The sequence below is a fragment of the Sus scrofa genome, chromosome 10, assembly GCF_000003025.6.
Source record: "Sus scrofa isolate TJ Tabasco breed Duroc chromosome 10, Sscrofa11.1, whole genome shotgun sequence".
NCBI lineage: Eukaryota > Metazoa > Chordata > Mammalia > Artiodactyla > Suidae > Sus > Sus scrofa.
The window spans coordinates 24,956,484-24,976,564 of record NC_010452.4 but is presented as its reverse complement, the minus strand read 5'-3'; the positions used below and the strand labels follow the sequence as shown (position 1 = coordinate 24,976,564).

Here is a 20,081-nt window from a genome sequence, read left to right as displayed (position 1 = left end):
GGAGGGTCACTCTTTCTAACTCAATTCCCCGCGTGGTGTATTTCTACAGAGTCAGTGGTGGAGAGCATGAGCAGCCGCCAGGATGAGGAGGCTGCAGGTAGGGAAGAGCACGCAGCTGGGATCCAGTGGGAGAGGGTTCCTGGGAGCACCTGGGTTCCGCCTGCTGCCGGGAGAGGGAGGAAGTGGGGGATAGGACTTGGCGGGTGGGTGGGTGGGTGGCCTAATGAGTGGCACTCTGCTGTGGTGTTTTCCCCTGTGAAATGGATACCACGAAGAAGACTTGGGTCCCTGGTCTTTGTTGTGCTGTGTTTGTATTCCTCTCTCCTTTTCTTTGAGAGGGAGAATCGATTTTCCCTCCCAAAGCTGCTCCTTCCTGCTTTGGTCTCTGCCCGTTGTGCAAGTTTGCTTTGTGATTGGCACCGTGAGGGCCCAGTGCACAAGAGCTGTTGACTTGGTTTCCTTTATTGGCCTTGAGGGACCTGAAGTGGTGGCACCCAAAGCTCTCCTAGGCCCTTGACCCTGGAGACCAAGTTGGTCGAGTGAGTGTCAGGTGGTGGGTGAGAAGGCAGCTCTCTCACTCTGCATGTTCGGGATTTCTGACCTCCCTGTCCTATTGTGTCCTCACGGTGTGTCCTGAGGGAAGGGGCGTTCCCAGAGTTGGATGCCCAGAACAGGGAACTGAGGCACAGACAGATCTACATCTCCTTTTGTGGCATGTGTTTCTTCTACAGGGGATGTGAGGAGTTCCCTAGTGTCCTAGAGGCTAAAGATCGAGTGTTCGATCCCTTCCGTGGTGCAGAATCAAGTGCCTGGGTTGGGAACCACTGCATCCCCTGGGAGTGGTGACAATCAATCAGTCAACCAATGGGATTGACATCAGACCATTCTGCATGGTCATTATCTAGGTTGTCTCCGCTACCCAGAGGCATTTTCACACGAAACCTGTGTGGGGAGGTAATGTTTTGAAGTGCACCCCAAAGAGCAAGATCTTTCTAAGTAGAACTTGGATTCTGAAGGCTCTTCTGGGCGGCCGGGTGTTATGGGCTTTGAGGGCTTGGCCTGGGAGTCAATTATTAGTCATTTCCCTGTTATCTTCTGCAATCAGGATGTCACTCGTTCTCTCTGTTGTCATGTATTTTCCAGAATCTTGCTTTGGAAACCTAGGATCTTGCTTCAGGAGTCTGAGGGCAATTTTGTTCTTTACCACCTTGGCTGGAATAATCCCATGGTGGCCACACAACAGGGTGCACCCTGCCAATGAGCCAGATGAAGGTACTGTGGAACCTGACTCAATACATCCAGGCCTGAACAATGATTCTAGTTCATTCCGTGTTCCAAATTTCAGAACAAACTCTACAAATGCTACGCCACATCTTTCTTTTATTCCATGATGCAAATTCAAACGAACTAACTCGGAGTTCCCATCGTGGCGCAGTGGTTAATAAATCCGACTAGGAACCATGAGGTTGTGAGTTTGATCTCTGGCCTTGCTCAGTGGGTTAAGGATCCAGGGTTGCCGTGAGCCATGGTGTAGGTTGAAGATGTGGCTCGGATCCTGAGTTGCAGTGGCAGTGGTCACTGTAGGCCACTACAACTCTGATTAGACCCGTATCCTGGGAATCTCCATATGCTGAGGGAAGCAGGCCTAGAAAAGGCAAAATGACAAAAAAAGCAAAAAATAAATTGAATAACTCAGTTGGTAATTTCCCAACTATGGAAATAATGATTCATTTAAAATCGACATTTGGTTCCTGGTTAATAGCAAAGGTGACCTCACTCATTTTATGACATTTGCTGATATTTAACATTTCCAGTTGTAATAGATCCCTGCATGGAACCACATTTCCCAATTTGAAAACAATACTAGAAATGATTTAGAACAAGATTATATTAACAAGAAATGGTGGATATTACAGAAAGCTCCTCTAACCCATTCCTCCAATTTCCACCAATGACAACGTCCAGCACTGAATGGGGAACTCATGGTACACTGAGCAGCAAAAGATTCCTATAATTTTAATTAATGAAAAGTTCCCCATTTACATTCACATTCAGTTTTTGGGCTGTGCCAGTAGTTGAGGTTGGACACATGCAAAATATTAGGAGGCCCCAGTATGTTACCATAGAGAACGTGTACACTCCCATTTGTAGAAGGACGTTATTCCCAACAGCAAAGAGATGAAACCAATCACAAATGACAAGAGATCAGGAGAGAGATCAAATGCGATATGTGAACAGAAGAGAACAGTATTCTACCGGAAACAAAAGTAAAATTTTAAATAGGATACCAAGAGGATGATCCAAAAAAAAAAACTAAGTACTGTTTGACCAAAAGTGAGGAGTTCCCATCATGGCGTGCCAGCAGTGAAACCGATTAGGAAGCATGAGATTGTGAGTTTGACCCCTGGCCACAATCAGGGGGATAAGGATCTGGTGATGCCGTGAGCTGTGGTGTAGGTGGCAGATGCAGCTGGGATCCTGCCTTGCTGTGGCTCTGACATAAAATGGCAGCTACGGCTCCTATTAGACCCCTAGCCTGGGAACCTCCATATGCCATGCGTGTGGTCCTAAGAAGCAACAAGTATCAATAGAAAAAAAAATAGAGAAATCAGGCAGCACAGAGAAGGAAATATCGTGCAACTCAACATATAGGCGGTAACCAGACTCGGCAGAGTGTCAGAGATGGAAAGTAGAAATGGCCAAGACCTGGCAGCAGGGCTGAAGGGGGAGTCATTCCTGAATGGGTGCAGAGGTCCTATGAGTTATGATGAGAAAAGTTGTTATGGACAGTGGTGCAAAGTACATAGCATTGGGAAGGCCTGCTCTCCCCGTGAGTTTCCTATTGCCAAAGTATTCCAAAGAGAAGCATTATGTATCTAAGAAAAGAAAAGAGGCGAAACATCCCAGAGGATGGCGTGTGAACACAGGAGCACCCTGTGGGAAGAGTAGGGAAGCTGAAATGATCTCCTGCCATTTCAGAAGATGGAGGAATGTGGCTGGAGAGGAAAATGGGCAGGAGGATTCACGAGACTCTGTCATGGCAGCAGAGCCTGCATGCTCGTGTTGGCCATTTCTCAGATGGAGAATATGCCACGGAGAGGTTCCCTTTAGCAAGAGAGGCAGAGGCTCCCTTTCTCAGGTCTTTCAAGGTGCTCTCTGCCGTCCTTCAAAACGTTTACCCGGGAGGATGGGCCAAGAGAAGCTCCATCCGTGCTTCATCCCACCCCCACCCCTTGACTCTCAGCCCATGTCCAGTCAGGTGAGGTGCCCAGAGTACCTCCCGAGCAGCACCACCGCCTTGCTGACAGTGACTGTGTGTCCCCTAGCAACCCTCGATGATGTTGTGGAGGCCGGCGGGAGTGAGAAGACGGAGGAAGAGGCCCTGGCTGGGGCAAATGAGGAGGAGGTGGGGCCGGGAACTGAGAAGGTGCAGGAGGAGGCTGCCTGCATTGACGAGGCAGAGGAGGAGGCAGGCCCATCCCTTGAAAATGACGAGGAGTCCCCAGCCAGCGACCTGGTTGAGCAGGAAGACCAGCTTGCCCCCAAGGTAAGCTCACCTTTCTTGATCGGAGATTTAAAAAGGTGCCTCCTTTCTTCTTGGATGTGCCTACTTCAGAAAAGGAAATCTGAGCAAGTCCATTATAGAGGATATATGCACATTCCTCTGTGGAGGAATGTTGAGTCAAAGTTTGGTACCAACCAATAACTCCTTCCAAGGGGCATTGGCAAAAGGGACCACATCAGTTCCCAAGTGTACATAGGGAGCATTTGTCTTTGAAGAAGCCTGAATGTTTTGTTTTGTTGTCTTTTTGCCTTTTCTAGGGCCACTCCTGTGGCATATGGAGGTTCCCAGGCTCAGGGTCAAACCAGAGCTGTAGCCACCGGCCTGCGCCAGAGCCACAGCAACGCGGGATCCGAGCCACGTCTGCAACCTACACCTCAGCTCACGGCAATGCCGGATCCTTAACCCACTGAGCAAGGCCAGGGATCGAACCCGCAACCTCATGGTTCCTGGTCGGATTCGTTAACCACTGCGCCACGACGGGAACTCCAAAGAAGCCTGAATGTTTTTTAAATGAACGTGGACTTGGGAGGTCTTCCATGAAAAGCTGGTGCCTTTTCCACAGGTGTCTTTGCTGTCTTCTTTTGGGGAAACGGACTCAACTCTGCCTTCTGTCTGTGTGCCTGCGGTCCGCAACCACAGGAAGACCTGTGGCCACAGTGCAGAGGATGCTGTGACACTCACAGTGTTTTCTTTTCTCTCATCACAGGTGGACGGGATGGACGATGAAAGCCGTAAGTATTCTGGAACCCGGCTCTGCTGAGGAGAAGTCCAGGTGTTGAGGAAGGGCGGGGGGTGCTTTCCTGCCCCTTTGGTTGCAGAGACACCCTGATTCTGGGTTCCTCCTGGGAAAGGGGGTGAAGGATGGGGTGAAAGAGACTGACTTCCCACAAAAGGGCCATCCCAAGTCCTCGGGTCCCTGGAGGAAAGGAGGCTCTTTGTATGGTGGGGGTAGGTGTCCGGGAACATTGGGGGGTGTGCGTGTGAGGGCCTGTTGGTGTGATTGTGAACCAGTGTGAGTGGGTGTGTTTTGTGGGGAGTCACTTGTGCCTTAGCACCACATAGCTGTCCAGTTTCTCGTTGAACAGTCTCATGATGACCGCAGGCTAACTGTCCATTCCCTCATTCTCCCTGCACCCGCTGGGAGCAAGGTTTGGGGAAAAGGCTTTCCTTCCTCTGTTGGTCTTTCGTTTCCTCTTTTCTTCCCCCTCTGCTTGGTGCAGACTTTCATGCTGTTGTTTCAAACATGTGCCATGAACTCGAGCCTCTTGAGGTTGTAAGTGTCCCGAGGAGTGTTGTGAACGCTGTGCTCCCCCCGCACCTCCTGCCCACTCGGGGCAGCCACCCTTCCAGCCTCTGCTCAGGAGTGGTCTTTCAGACACCTCATGTGCATGACATCAGAGAGTCTTTGTCCTTCTGTGTCTGACTGGCTTCACTTGAAGTGATGTCCTCCAGCGAGTTCCTGTTGAGGCTCAGAGCTCATGAACCTGACCAGTACCTATGAGGACACGGGTTCGACCCTTGGCCTTGCTCAGTGGGTGAAGAATCCCGCATTGCGGTGAGCTGCGGCAGAGGTCCCAGACGCGGCTGGTATCCAGCTTGGCTGTGGCTGTGGTGTCGGCCGGTGGCCACAGCTCTGATTTGCCGCCTCGCCTGGGAATTTCCATCTGCTGCGGGGGCAGCCCTCAAGCCCAAAAGTGAATCAGTCAATAATGTCCTGGAGTTCTCTGTGCATTGCTGCAATGGGTAGGGTTTCCTTCTTCTGTGACAACGGAATACCTTGCTATGGTCTGTATCCACCCCGTTGTCTTTCTCAGTCTGTGTGCCCGTGGACACTGGGGCTCTGTTTCTGTTGGGCTCTTGTGTATGGCGCTGCCGTGATCCTGGGATGGCAGGTCTCTTTACCCGACACTGATGGATCTTCCTTTACATGTCCATGCAGCAGTGGGATTGCAGGGTCCTGCCGTGGTGTTTCCCGTCCTGGCTGGCCCCGTTGACATTCCCTGCTACAGTGTCCAGAAGTCCCAGGCAGTCACATCTTCCCAAACATCTGTTCAGGTTTGAAAACACTCCGTGTCCTACCAGGTGGGAGGTGATACCTCGTGGTGCCTTTGCTTTGCCTTTCCATTGTGATAGGCGACTTTGGGAAACATGCCCTCTGTGTGCTGCTCTCTGTGGTCTTCTTGGACGGTGGGTCTCTCCCAGGCTTCCACTCATCTACAACTGAGGTATTTGCCTTTTGATTCAATTGATTTGTAGTTGTTTCCCATATATTCCAAATATGAGCCCCTGTTTCAAATACAAGATTTACAAATATCCTCTTCTGTAGGTTGTCTTTCCATTCAGTGGATTGTTAGACACTGTCCTTTCTGTTTGTTTCTATTTTAATGGAGGTACAGTGTTGTTTCACTCTCTGCTGTGGAGCAACGTTCCCCAGTCGTGTGTGTCCATTAACGTATGTTCCTTTTTTGATATTATTGCCGTCTGAGATCAGGTCGATTACAGGAGATTGGATCTCGTTCTCCGTGTGCTGCAACAGGAGGACCTTGTTGTCTCTCCATTCTCAATGCCGTAGTTGGCATCAACTGCCCCCAAACTCCCAGTCCGTGCCCTTCACAACCACAAGTCTGTTCTCTGCATCCGTGGGTTCTGTGGACAGGTTCCTTTGTGCCGTGCTTTAGATTCCACCTCTAAGTGAGATCAGGTGGTATCCGTCTTTCTCTTTGTCACGTACTTCACTTTGCACGAGAATCTCCCGATCCATCCCTATTGTTTTGAGTGGCATTGGTTTCTTCTTCGATTTTCTGGCTGAGTCGTGAATTCCATCATCTATGTGGACCACATCGTCATGAGCCATTCATCTGTCTGTGGACATGAGGTGGCTTCCCTGTCTTGGCTGTTGTGAACAGTGCTGCCATAAACATAGAGGGGCATATGTCTTTTTCCTGGATACATTTGTCCTGATATTTCCCAGGGTGCTCGGCTTGCTAGGTCGCATGCCCTGCTGTGTTCAGTTTTCGCAGGACCCTCCATGGTGTCTTCCATAGTGGTTGTACCAGTGTACGTTCGCATCGGCAATGCTGGGGCGGGGGAGCCTTTTCTCCACCCGTATCTGCGACCGACACCAGAGCTCTCGGCAACGCTGGATCCTTAACCCCCTCAGCGAGGCCAGGGATCAACCCCGCAAGCTCGTGGTTCCTAGTCGGATTCGTTTCCGCTGTGCCCTGACGGGAACTCCTGGGTGGTTTCTTTGCTGTTGTTGTTGTGGAGGTGTATGAGTTTTCTTTATATATGTTTTGGAGGTGAACCTCACGGGCAGTGGTCCCTTTCTCCTCAGTGCTTCTGTAGAGCTGCTGTCCACAGTGTGCCAGCCACTGGCCAGAAGGAGCCATTTCTGCTTAATTGAGTTCAGTCAGTAGTTAGGTCTGCCTCTTGCAGTGAACAGAATAAAGCAGCCTATGGTTCACTCCCAGGGGCCACCACACAAGTGTGTCCATGCAGCTGGAATTTCAGGTGTGTCACCCTGGAGCTGAGGCCTCCAGATGGACTCGTAGAAGGGAGATGTGTAAGGCTCCATCCCTCAGCAGCCCACGATCTCTGAAGGTTTGCCACTGTGGCCAATGTTTTATGGAAGCTTCTGAGGCCGTAGAGCAGAGGGAAGTTCTGAGCACACGGAGGACAAGCCAGGGTGGTGCTGTGTGGCCGCAAACAACCCTAAGTAGGGGATACGTGTGGGGGACAGGCTCTAACACCTTGATTCCTTATGTCTGTGTCTCTGCAGTATGTTTCATGGAGAGTCTGAGTGACAGCAACCATGATGAAAGTGATACAGGTAAGAACAGCTCTCAGGTAGGAGCCAATGGGAGAGGGATCCCGGGACACTTGGGTGACGCCTGCTGCTTGGAGTGTGGGGCAGGTGAGTCTGAAACTTAAAAACAGAAAGAAATTGATGTAAAGATGTTCACCGCCTACTTTAATAAGGAGAGGGAGCAGATATGAGATGCCTGAATGTTGGCATCTGTGCTCACCTTGTGTGGAAGGGTCTCAGTCCATGGAGCAGAGGGAAGGTCTGGGCACCTGGAGGAAAAACCAGGGTGATGCTCTGTACCCGTAGTCACCTCAGGGAAGCCGGAGAAACGGGAGGGCCACTCTTTCTAACTCCTTGATTCCCCTGATGGTGTGTTTCTACAGACTCAGTGGTGGAGAGCCTGAGCAGCCGCCAGGATGAGGAGGCTGCAGGTAGGGAAGAGCACGCAGCTGGGATCCAGTGGGAGAGGGTTCCTGGGAGCACCTGGGTTCCGCCTGCTGCCGGGAGAGGGAGGAAGTGGGGGATAGGACTTGGCGGGTGGGTGGGTGGGTGGCCTAATGAGTGGCACTCTGCTGTGGTGTTTTCCCCTGTGAAATGGATACCACGAAGAAGACTTGGGTCCCTGGTCTTTGTTGTGCTGTGTTTGTATTCCTCTCTCCTTTTCTTTGAGAGGGAGAATCGATTTTCCCTCCCAAAGCTGCTCCTTCCTGCTTTGGTCTCTGCCCGTTGTGCAAGTTTGCTTTGTGATTGGCACCGTGAGGGCCCAGTGCACAAGAGCTGTTGACTTGGTTTCCTTTATTGGCCTTGAGGGACCTGAAGTGGTGGCACCTGAAGTGGTGGCACCTTGACCCTGGAGACCAAGTTGGTCGAGTGAGTGTCAGGTGGTGGGTGAGAAGGCAGCTCTCTGGCTCTGCATGTTTGGGATTTCTGGCCTCCCTGTCCTATTGTGTCCTCACGGTGTGTCCTGAGGGAAGGGATGTTCGCAGAGTTGGATGAGTTAAAGGAGGCATACTTGGAGTTCCAGTGGTTAAGGAATCCAACTAGGAACCATGAGATTGCGGGTTCGATCGCTGGCCTCACTCAGTGAGTTAAGGATCCAGTAATGCCGTGAGCTGTGGTGTAGGTGGCAGATGCAGCTGGGATCCTGCCTTGCTGTGGCTCTGACATAAAATGGCAGCTACGGCTCCTATTAGACCCCTAGCCTGGGAACCTCCATATGGCATGTGTGTGGCCCTAAAAAGCAACAAGTATCAATAGAAAAAAAAAATAGAGAAATCAGGCAGCACAGAGAAGGAAATATCGTGCAACTCAACATATAGGCGGTAACCAGACTCGGCAGAGTGTCAGAGATGGAAAGTAGAAATGGCCAAGACCTGGCAGCAGGGCTGAAGGGGGAGTCATTCCTGAATGGGTGCAGAGGTCCTATGAGTTATGATGAGAAAAGTTGTTATGGACAGTGGTGCAAAGTACATAGCATTGGGAAGGCCTGCTCTCCCCGTGAGTTTCCTATTGCCAAAGTATTCCAAAGAGAAGCATTATGTATCTAAGAAAAGAAAAGAGGCGAAACATCCCAGAGGATGGCGTGTGAACACAGGAGCACCCTGTGGGAAGAGTAGGGAAGCTGAAATGATCTCCTGCCATTTCAGAAGATGGAGGAATGTGGCTGGAGAGGAAAATGGGCAGGAGGATTCACGAGACTCTGTCATGGCAGCAGAGCCTGCATGCTCGTGTTGGCCATTTCTCAGATGGAGAATATGCCACGGAGAGGTTCCCTTTAGCAAGAGAGGCAGAGGCTCCCTTTCTCAGGTCTTTCAAGGTGCTCTCTGCCGTCCTTCAAAACGTTTACCCGGGAGGATGGGCCAAGAGAAGCTCCATCCGTGCTTCATCCCACCCCCACCCCTTGACTCTCAGCCCATGTCCAGTCAGGTGAGGTGCCCAGAGTACCTCCCGAGCAGCACCACCGCCTTGCTGACAGTGACTGTGTGTCCCCCTAGCAACCCTCGATGATGTTGTGGAGGCCGGCGGGAGTGAGAAGACGGAGGAAGAGGCCCTGGCTGGGGCAAATGAGGAGGAGGTGGGGCCGGGAACTGAGAAGGTGCAGGAGGAGGCTGCCTGCATTGACGAGGCAGAGGAGGAGGCAGGCCCATCCCTTGAAAATGACGAGGAGTCCCCAGCCAGCGACCTGGTTGAGCAGGAAGACCAGCTTGCCCCCAAGGTAAGCTCACCTTTCTTGATCGGAGATTTAAAAAGGTGCCTCCTTTCTTCTTGGATGTGCCTACTTCAGAAAAGGAAATCTGAGCAAGTCCATTATAGAGGATATATGCACATTCCTCTGTGGAGGAATGTTGAGTCAAAGTTTGGTACCAACCAATAACTCCTTCCAAGGGGCATTGGCAAAAGGGACCACATCAGTTCCCAAGTGTACATAGGGAGCATTTGTCTTTGAAGAAGCCTGAATGTTTTGTTTTGTTGTCTTTTTGCCTTTTCTAGGGCCACTCCTGTGGCATATGGAGGTTCCCAGGCTCAGGGTCAAACCAGAGCTGTAGCCACCGGCCTGCGCCAGAGCCACAGCAACGCGGGATCCGAGCAACGTCTGCAACCTACACCTCAGCTCACGGCAATGCCGGATCCTTAACCCACTGAGCAAGGCCAGGGATCGAACCCGCAACCTCATGGTTCCTGGTCGGATTCGTTAACCACTGCGCCACGACGGGAACTCCAAAGAAGCCTGAATGTTTTTTAAATGAACGTGGACTTGGGAGGTCTTCCATGAAAAGCTGGTGCCTTTTCCACAGGTGTCTTTGCTGTCTTCTTTTGGGGAAACGGACTCAACTCTGCCTTCTGTCTGTGTGCCTGCGGTCCGCAACCACAGGAAGACCTGTGGCCACAGTGCAGAGGATGCTGTGACACTCACAGTGTTTTCTTTTCTCTCATCACAGGTGGACGGGATGGACGATGAAAGCCGTAAGTATTCTGGAACCCGGCTCTGCTGAGGAGAAGTCCAGGTGTTGAGGAAGGGCGGGGGGTGCTTTCCTGCCCCTTTGGTTGCAGAGACACCCTGATTCTGGGTTCCTCCTGGGAAAGGGGGTGAAGGATGGGGTGAAAGAGACTGACTTCCCACAAAAGGGCCATCCCAAGTCCTCGGGTCCCTGGAGGAAAGGAGGCTCTTTGTATGGTGGGGGTAGGTGTCCGGGAACATTGGGGGGTGTGCGTGTGAGGGCCTGTTGGTGTGATTGTGAACCAGTGTGAGTGGGTGTGTTTTGTGGGGAGTCACTTGTGCCTTAGCACCACATAGCTGTCCAGTTTCTCGTTGAACAGTCTCATGATGACCGCAGGCTAACTGTCCATTCCCTCATTCTCCCTGCACCCGCTGGGAGCAAGGTTTGGGGAAAAGGCTTTCCTTCCTCTGTTGGTCTTTCGTTTCCTCTTTTCTTCCCCCTCTGCTTGGTGCAGACTTTCATGCTGTTGTTTCAAACATGTGCCATGAACTCGAGCCTCTTGAGGTTGTAAGTGTCCCGAGGAGTGTTGTGAACGCTGTGCTCCCCCCGCACCTCCTGCCCACTCGGGGCAGCCACCCTTCCAGCCTCTGCTCAGGAGTGGTCTTTCAGACACCTCATGTGCATGACATCAGAGAGTCTTTGTCCTTCTGTGTCTGACTGGCTTCACTTGAAGTGATGTCCTCCAGCGAGTTCCTGTTGAGGCTCAGAGCTCATGAACCTGACCAGTACCTATGAGGACACGGGTTCGACCCTTGGCCTTGCTCAGTGGGTGAAGAATCCCGCATTGCGGTGAGCTGCGGCAGAGGTCCCAGACGCGGCTGGTATCCAGCTTGGCTGTGGCTGTGGTGTCGGCCGGTGGCCACAGCTCTGATTTGCCGCCTCGCCTGGGAATTTCCATCTGCTGCGGGGGCAGCCCTCAAGCCCAAAAGTGAATCAGTCAATAATGTCCTGGAGTTCTCTGTGCATTGCTGCAATGGGTAGGGTTTCCTTCTTCTGTGACAACGGAATACCTTGCTATGGTCTGTATCCACCCCGTTGTCTTTCTCAGTCTGTGTGCCCGTGGACACTGGGGCTCTGTTTCTGTTGGGCTCTTGTGTATGGCGCTGCCGTGATCCTGGGATGGCAGGTCTCTTTACCCGACACTGATGGATCTTCCTTTACATGTCCATGCAGCAGTGGGATTGCAGGGTCCTGCCGTGGTGTTTCCCGTCCTGGCTGGCCCCGTTGACATTCCCTGCTACAGTGTCCAGAAGTCCCAGGCAGTCACATCTTCCCAAACATCTGTTCAGGTTTGAAAACACTCCGTGTCCTACCAGGTGGGAGGTGATACCTCGTGGTGCCTTTGCTTTGCCTTTCCATTGTGATAGGCGACTTTGGGAAACATGCCCTCTGTGTGCTGCTCTCTGTGGTCTTCTTGGACGGTGGGTCTCTCCCAGGCTTCCACTCATCTACAACTGAGGTATTTGCCTTTTGATTCAATTGATTTGTAGTTGTTTCCCATATATTCCAAATATGAGCCCCTGTTTCAAATACAAGATTTACAAATATCCTCTTCTGTAGGTTGTCTTTCCATTCAGTGGATTGTTAGACACTGTCCTTTCTGTTTGTTTCTATTTTAATGGAGGTACAGTGTTGTTTCACTCTCTGCTGTGGAGCAACGTTCCCCAGTCGTGTGTGTCCATTAACGTATGTTCCTTTTTTGATATTATTGCCGTCTGAGATCAGGTCGATTACAGGAGATTGGATCTCGTTCTCCGTGTGCTGCAACAGGAGGACCTTGTTGTCTCTCCATTCTCAATGCCGTAGTTGGCATCAACTGCCCCCAAACTCCCAGTCCGTGCCCTTCACAACCACAAGTCTGTTCTCTGCATCCGTGGGTTCTGTGGACAGGTTCCTTTGTGCCGTGCTTTAGATTCCACCTCTAAGTGAGATCAGGTGGTATCCGTCTTTCTCTTTGTCACGTACTTCACTTTGCACGAGAATCTCCCGATCCATCCCTATTGTTTTGAGTGGCATTGGTTTCTTCTTCGATTTTCTGGCTGAGTCGTGAATTCCATCATCTATGTGGACCACATCGTCATGAGCCATTCATCTGTCTGTGGACATGAGGTGGCTTCCCTGTCTTGGCTGTTGTGAACAGTGCTGCCATAAACATAGAGGGGCATATGTCTTTTTCCTGGATACATTTGTCCTGATATTTCCCAGGGTGCTCGGCTTGCTAGGTCGCATGCCCTGCTGTGTTCAGTTTTCGCAGGACCCTCCATGGTGTCTTCCATAGTGGTTGTACCAGTGTACGTTCGCATCGGCAATGCTGGGGCGGGGGAGCCTTTTCTCCACCCGTATCTGCGACCGACACCAGAGCTCTCGGCAACGCTGGATCCTTAACCCCCTCAGCGAGGCCAGGGATCAACCCCGCAAGCTCGTGGTTCCTAGTCGGATTCGTTTCCGCTGTGCCCTGACGGGAACTCCTGGGTGGTTTCTTTGCTGTTGTTGTTGTGGAGGTGTATGAGTTTTCTTTATATATGTTTTGGAGGTGAACCTCACGGGCAGTGGTCCCTTTCTCCTCAGTGCTTCTGTAGAGCTGCTGTCCACAGTGTGCCAGCCACTGGCCAGAAGGAGCCATTTCTGCTTAATTGAGTTCAGTCAGTAGTTAGGTCTGCCTCTTGCAGTGAACAGAATAAAGCAGCCTATGGTTCACTCCCAGGGGCCACCACACAAGTGTGTCCATGCAGCTGGAATTTCAGGTGTGTCACCCTGGAGCTGAGGCCTCCAGATGGACTCGTAGAAGGGAGATGTGTAAGGCTCCATCCCTCAGCAGCCCACGATCTCTGAAGGTTTGCCACTGTGGCCAATGTTTTATGGAAGCTTCTGAGGCCGTAGAGCAGAGGGAAGTTCTGAGCACACGGAGGACAAGCCAGGGTGGTGCTGTGTGGCCGCAAACAACCCTAAGTAGGGGATACGTGTGGGGGACAGGCTCTAACACCTTGATTCCTTATGTCTGTGTCTCTGCAGTATGTTTCATGGAGAGTCTGAGTGACAGCAACCATGATGAAAGTGATACAGGTAAGAACAGCTCTCAGGTAGGAGCCAATGGGAGAGGGATCCCGGGACACTTGGGTGACGCCTGCTGCTTGGAGTGTGGGGCAGGTGAGTCTGAAACTTAAAAACAGAAAGAAATTGATGTAAAGATGTTCACCGCCTACTTTAATAAGGAGAGGGAGCAGATATGAGATGCCTGAATGTTGGCATCTGTGCTCACCTTGTGTGGAAGGGTCTCAGTCCATGGAGCAGAGGGAAGGTCTGGGCACCTGGAGGAAAAACCAGGGTGATGCTCTGTACCCGTAGTCACCTCAGGGAAGCCGGAGAAACGGGAGGGCCACTCTTTCTAACTCCTTGATTCCCCTGATGGTGTGTTTCTACAGACTCAGTGGTGGAGAGCCTGAGCAGCCGCCAGGATGAGGAGGCTGCAGGTAGGGAAGAGCACGCAGCTGGGATCCAGTGGGAGAGGGTTCCTGGGAGCACCTGGGTTCCGCCTGCTGCCGGGAGAGGGAGGAAGTGGGGGATAGGACTTGGCGGGTGGGTGGGTGGGTGGCCTAATGAGTGGCACTCTGCTGTGGTGTTTTCCCCTGTGAAATGGATACCACGAAGAAGACTTGGGTCCCTGGTCTTTGTTGTGCTGTGTTTGTATTCCTCTCTCCTTTCTTTGAGAGGGAGAATCGATTTTCCCTCCCAAAGCTGCTCCTTCCTGCTTTGGTCTCTGCCCGTTGTGCAAGTTTGCTTTGTGATTGGCACCGTGAGGGCCCAGTGCACAAGAGCTGTTGACTTGGTTTCCTTTATTGGCCTTGAGGGACCTGAAGTGGTGGCACCTGAAGTGGTGGCACCTTGACCCTGGAGACCAAGTTGGTCGAGTGAGTGTCAGGTGGTGGGTGAGAAGGCAGCTCTCTGGCTCTGCATGTTTGGGATTTCTGGCCTCCCTGTCCTATTGTGTCCTCACGGTGTGTCCTGAGGGAAGGGATGTTCGCAGAGTTGGATGAGTTAAAGGAGGCATACTTGGAGTTCCAGTGGTTAAGGAATCCAACTAGGAACCATGAGATTGCGGGTTCGATCCCTTGCCTCACTCGGTGTCTTAAATATCCAGCATTTTTGTGAGCTATGGTGTTTGTCGCAGATACAGCTTGCATCCTGTATTTCGTGGCTGTGGTTTCGACTGGCAGCTGCAGCTCCCATTTTGTCCCTAGCCTGGGAACCTCCATATCCTGTCAGAGTTGCCCTAGAATAAAGAAAAAGACAAAAATAGTATAAAATAAAATAAAGGAGAAGTCATCTGGGGTTGCTGCATAGGATCCAGTACCCTTGAGTCCTGTCCACCTGCACAGCTGACCCCAGGCTGCTGTCATGACTCTCCTCCCCTCTGGGAGAGGTCCATGTCCAGCTGCCCAAAGAGACCACCCCTGGCCAGCAGGAATTTGGGGGACTGTGTGAAGGAGCTGCTGGCCTTGCTTCAGACCCTTTCTCTCCTGGCCCTGTGACCTCATCTCCTGGGATTGACCATGTCCCAGACAGAGCCTCTGGCAGCAGGACCAGGTGGTCACAGCTCCTGTTGGATCCCCCTCTTCCCATCAGACTGCTATCCCCTGATCCCCAAATCCCAGTCATGTTGACCCTGTGTCCCTTCCTAGCCTGGCCCTGGTCTCCTCCCTCCCAGGTCCCCGAGGCTCAGGCCAAATGGAGGCAGGTGGTGAGCATTCACATCGGGTCTGTACTGAACCAATCTCAGCCTGAGAGAAGTGACACAGGGTCCTTTCCCTCTGAGTTTGTGTCAGCCTCTCTAAGGCCTCCCTCATGTCGGGGCTCCAGAAAACAATCAAGATGAAGGCATCTATCCCTCAGTGCTCATGTACGAAGAGTGGCTCACCTGGCCCAGCCCTGCATCCTTGTGGATGCTTAGTGCTCCTGGCATCACACAGAAGACATGGCAGGATCCCAACCTGAGTGGGAATTTCCAGGGTCTGGGTCTTCCCTCAGTCTCTGTAAGGCCCAGGGATGGCCTGGGCCATCCCATGCCACCCATTCTCAAACTGAGGTTGGAACTTCTGTAAATTCTTTGACATAGATGACAAGTTCAAATGCAGCAACCCCTGAGGCAATTCAGTTCTGTCTTCTCTTGGGAAAAGTGAAAGGCTAGGATTCAAATTTGTTGTATTCCTTTCAGTGACTTTTCACTGTGTCATCTAATAACATGAATGTAACTTGTTTTAGTACACTTTCAAAAGCATTGTCTTCTCAGAGTTCCTGCTGTGGCTCAGTGGGTTAAAAACACGACATGGTGTCCATGAAGATGCAGGTTCAATCCCTGGCCTCGCTCAGTCAGTTGAAGAATCTGGCATTGCTGCAAGCTGTGGCATACATTGCAAAGGCGATTCAAATCCCACCTTGTGGCATCTGTTTTAGGCCTGCAGAGGCAGCTTGTCCCTGACCCCTAGCCCATGAACGTCCATATGCTGCAGGTGTGGCTGAAAAAAGAAAAAGAGAATACCTTTCTTCTATATACTTTTCATGCAGCAATAGAATAAAAAGATAAATTTATATTTCTACTACCACATCTTCATGATTTTTTGAAACTCTTAATACTGAAAAATATTTATTGAATTTCTTTTGCTATAGATTATTTACTGTATTGTGTTAGTTTCAGGTGTACAGCTTCAAATTCTTTTTCTTTACAGGTTATGAGAAGATATTGCATAGAGTTCCATGTGCTACACAGTGAATCCTTGTTGCTTCTCTATTAATCTCACACTCCCAATTGATCCCTTCCCTTCCTTTCCCTTTCCCCTTTGCTAATGGAAGTTTGCTTCCCATGTCTGTGCGTTGTTTCAGTTTTGTAAAAAAGCTGGATTGTAGTCATGTTTCAGATTCAGCATAGAAGTGTTAGAACTTTCATCTTTGTCTAACTTACTTCACGTAGTATGATAATCTCTAGGTCTGTCCATGTTGCTGCAAATTGCATGGCTTCATTCTTTCTTATGGCTGAGTGTGACTCCTATATATACATGAAGTATTTTTTGAAGAAGTGAGGTATTTTTGTACCTATTTCTGCTGTACAGCAAAGGGACCCAGTCACACCTATTTATACATTATTTTTCTCTTCTTATGTTCCATTGTGTTCTCTCCAAAGAGACTGAATACAGTTCCCTGTGCTACAGCGTAGGGCCTCATTGCTTATCCATCCTAAATGTAAGCGTTTGCATCGACCAACCCCAAATTCCCAGTCCATCCCACTTCCTCTCCCCTCCCCCTTGGCTCCCCACACGTCTGTCCTCTAGATCTGTGAGTCTGTTTCTGTTCTGGAGATATGTTCCTTTGTGCCCTATCTTGGCTTCTGCATGGAAGTGATGTCATGTGGTATTTGTCATTGTCTTTCTGACTTGTGCCACATACCATGATAACTTTAGTGGCATCGCTGTTGCTGCCAGTGGCATTGTTTCTTTCTTGTACACAGCTGAGTGGTACGACATTGTATATGTGTACCCCATCGTCTTCATCCATCCATCTGTTGGTGGACATTTAGATTGCTTCCATGCCTTGGCTCTTGTGAATTGTGCCATGAACATACAGGGGCATGTGTTTTTTGAGGGGGGTTTGGGTTTTTTTTTGTTTTTCATTTTTTTGTGTTTTTACCATTTCTTGGGCCGCTCCCGTGGAATATGGAGGTTCCCAGGCTAGGGGTCAAATCGGAGCTGGAGCTGCTGGCCTACACCACAGCCACAGCAATGCAGGATCCGAGCTGTGTCTGCAAACTACACCACAGCTCATGGAACGCCGGATCCTTAACCCACTGAGCAAGGCCAGGGATTGAACCCGCAACCTCATGTTTCCTAGTTGGATTCGTTAACCACTGAGCCACGATGGGAACTCCACAGGAGCATGTGTCTTTTTGAGTGAAAGTTTTGTCTGGGTAGATGCCCAGGTGTGGGATCGCTGGATCATATAGGGTAGTACTGTAGTGAGTTTTCTGAGGAACCCCCATACTCTTTTCCAGAGTGGTCACACTGATTTCCACTGCCACCAACAGTGTAGGAGGGTTCCCCTTTCTCCACACCCCCTCCAGCATTTGTTATCTATCAACTTAATGACGGCCATTCTAACAGGTGTGGGGTGGTCCCTCGCTGCAGTTTTGATGTGTAGTCCCCTCGTACCAAGCAAGGTTGAGCATCTCTTCATGTGCCTATTGGCCATCCCTAAGCCTCATCTGGAGAAATGTCTCTTTAGGTCTTCCGGCTCTTTTTGCATTGAGTTGTTTGGTTTTTGTGGTGGTGGATGAGTTGTATGTGTTGTTTCTCTATTTTGAAGGTAAAGCCATTGGTGGGTGAATCATGTACAAATATTCTCTCCTAGAATAGATTTACAAGGAGATCCTGCTGAATAGCATTGAGAACTATGTCTAGATACTCATGTTGCAACAGAAGAAAGGGTGGGGGAAAAACTGTAATTGCAATGTATATATGTAAGGATAACCTGACCCCCTTGCTGTACAGTGGGAAAATAAAAAAAAAAAAACAAATATTCTCTCCCATTCTGTGGAGTTTTTCTTTTTTAAAAAAAGGTCTCCTTTGCTGTGCAAACGCTTTTGAGCTTAATTAGTTCCTACTGATTTAGTTGTGTTTTTATTGTCATTATTCTAGGAGGCATATCAAACAAGATCTTGATGCGATTTATGTCCAAGAGCATTCTGCCTGTTGTTCTCTAGGGGTTTTCTAGTATCTGGCCTTACATGGAGGTCGCCCAGCCATTTGGAGTTTATTTCTGTGTATGGTGTTAGTGAATGTTCTCACTGCACTTTTGACAGGTACCTGTCCGGTTTTCCCAGCACTACTGATGGAAGACAATGTCTTTCCTCCAGTGTATGTTCTTGCCTCCTTTGCCATAGAGCAGTTGACCCTTGGTGCTTGGGTTTATTTCTGGGCTTTCTGACTGATCAGTGTTGCTGCTTTTTCGCCAGGATCATAGAGTTGAATGACTGTAGCTTTGTAGTATAGTCTGAATACAGGAAGACTGATTTCTCCACTTCTTCCCCCCCCCCTTGAAAAGCACAAGCGAGAATGGCCAGGAGGTAGAAAGCATTCTCAGGGTAAAAGGAGGTCTTCAGGCCTCTGTCCATTTCTGCCACGCAGGTCTCATGGTTAGTGGTATAAAGCATGGGCTGCAGGGGCTGGTTACCCCTTCCCTTGGGTTATCAGATGTCCTGCTCCTCCCAGGGCCCCACTGGGAGGGACTACATCCTTGTCTCCTGGAGCCTCCCCTTTCCGCTGCATCTGTTTCACTGTGCAGGGATCAGTCCCTTGAAGGCTGCCCAGCCCAATGCACAGGGAACTCGCTCCTGGAGGACAATTGTATTCCCTCTTTGCTAACAGAAAACCTCCTCAGCTAAGCACAGCATAGACGGCAGTGCCACGGGGATCTGAGCCCTGGGGAGTTCCAGGCCCTGAGGAGCCTGACGGACCCACACATCCACCCAGGGGAGCCCTCCTTCCATCTGACTCTGCACCTCCTCGGTGATGGCATCCCTGTGTTTGTGTTGCAGACTCCTCTGGGACACCTTGAAGCCTCAGCCTGGGACTGGAAGAGTCCAAAAGTTTCCATCTTGACCAGGATACAAGATTGACCTCACTCTTCATCTATTACGAGCCAACTTTAGTATAAGCTTAGTTCTTTATTGTCTAGATTTAGTATTAAGTTCTGATACATGTTTACTACTTGGTATATAAGATTTTGGTAGAATGTAAGATTGTGTATTAAATAATTGTTACCTATCCATTTGCTTTTTTTAAAACTAGTTTTCGATAAAATAAACACAGGTATAGGAAAGCCCCCTTAAGCAGAGGTAGAACTTAATGCACTGGAGTCAGGCAGTCACCCTAGTGTCCACCCCCTGTCCTGTCACCCGCATCAGTCCTGACTGAAGAAGGGGACTGTGGATTTAGTCCTGACCAACTGCCCTCAAGCCAGTTTCTTTCCAAGGATTCTGTGGCCTCATGTCGGTTTGTACCTTTGACCATGGGAACTCTGTCACGCTCCCTCTTTCAGGATGACATGGTTGGCCGAGCCTTGCATGCCCAGACCCTGGCTGCTGGAACATCCATATCTCACCTTTTCCCTCCTCATGTCTCTGACATGTTTCTTTATATCCCATGCCTGGAGTTGGTATTTTTAAAACATGTAGAGTGACACCGAATGAGACACAGATAAAAACTGTAAAAGTAATTTTAATAAAGTACACTTTGATTGCAAAGCAAGTGTGTTTTGTGTTAATGGATCCCTTGGGAGGATAAAGAATGGCATACCCAAGTATGGAAGGCAGAGATAGGAAACATGAGAGAAGGCATGAACGTGCAGATTTTTCGGCAAAGGCCAAGAGAAACATTTCTTTGTCCACAGAAGGAAGATGTGGTGCTGCAGAATTGGGTGGCAAGAGTATTTTCTCTATTCCAAAATCTGAGAGTGAATCCCAAGGTTAACACTTTTCCCCTCCCCAGAATGCGTTGTCACACCTTTCCATTGTCCACGCATCGTCGTGCTCTGCTCTCCCTGCCTTGTAGGACTCTGGGTTCTGCATGATCAGGGTTGCACCTGAAACAACAAAGAAAGAGAGGGAAAGACCAGCTGTCTTTGCCTTGGCTTCTCAAACCCCTCGGGCTCTCCTGGGCTTCCTGGC

The 20,081-nt window shown here is 50.2% G+C and overlaps 1 protein-coding gene across 6 annotated transcripts; it reads left to right on the top strand.

Moving 5' to 3' along the window:
* Positions 11-19,658, top strand: LOC102162336 (major centromere autoantigen B-like). Of its 6 annotated transcripts, XR_002336283.1 has the most exons (12): positions 11-97; positions 1,144-1,272; positions 3,327-3,547; positions 4,272-4,296; positions 7,344-7,394; positions 7,754-7,801; positions 9,365-9,585; positions 10,310-10,334; positions 11,543-11,658; positions 13,382-13,432; positions 13,792-13,839; positions 18,951-19,658. XR_002336283.1 is itself a non-coding variant. In XM_021064568.1 (11 exons), the coding sequence occupies exons 1-11, from the start codon at positions 67-69 to the stop codon at positions 18,968-18,970; spliced, it is 870 nt and encodes a 289-aa protein (XP_020920227.1). In that variant the 5' UTR covers positions 11-66; the 3' UTR covers positions 18,971-19,658. The 6 variants fall into 6 exon arrangements, 3 of the variants coding, with proteins under 3 accessions (XP_020920227.1, XP_020920229.1, XP_020920228.1); XR_002336285.1 differs by lacking the exon at positions 1,144-1,272; XM_021064568.1 differs by lacking the exon at positions 11,543-11,658.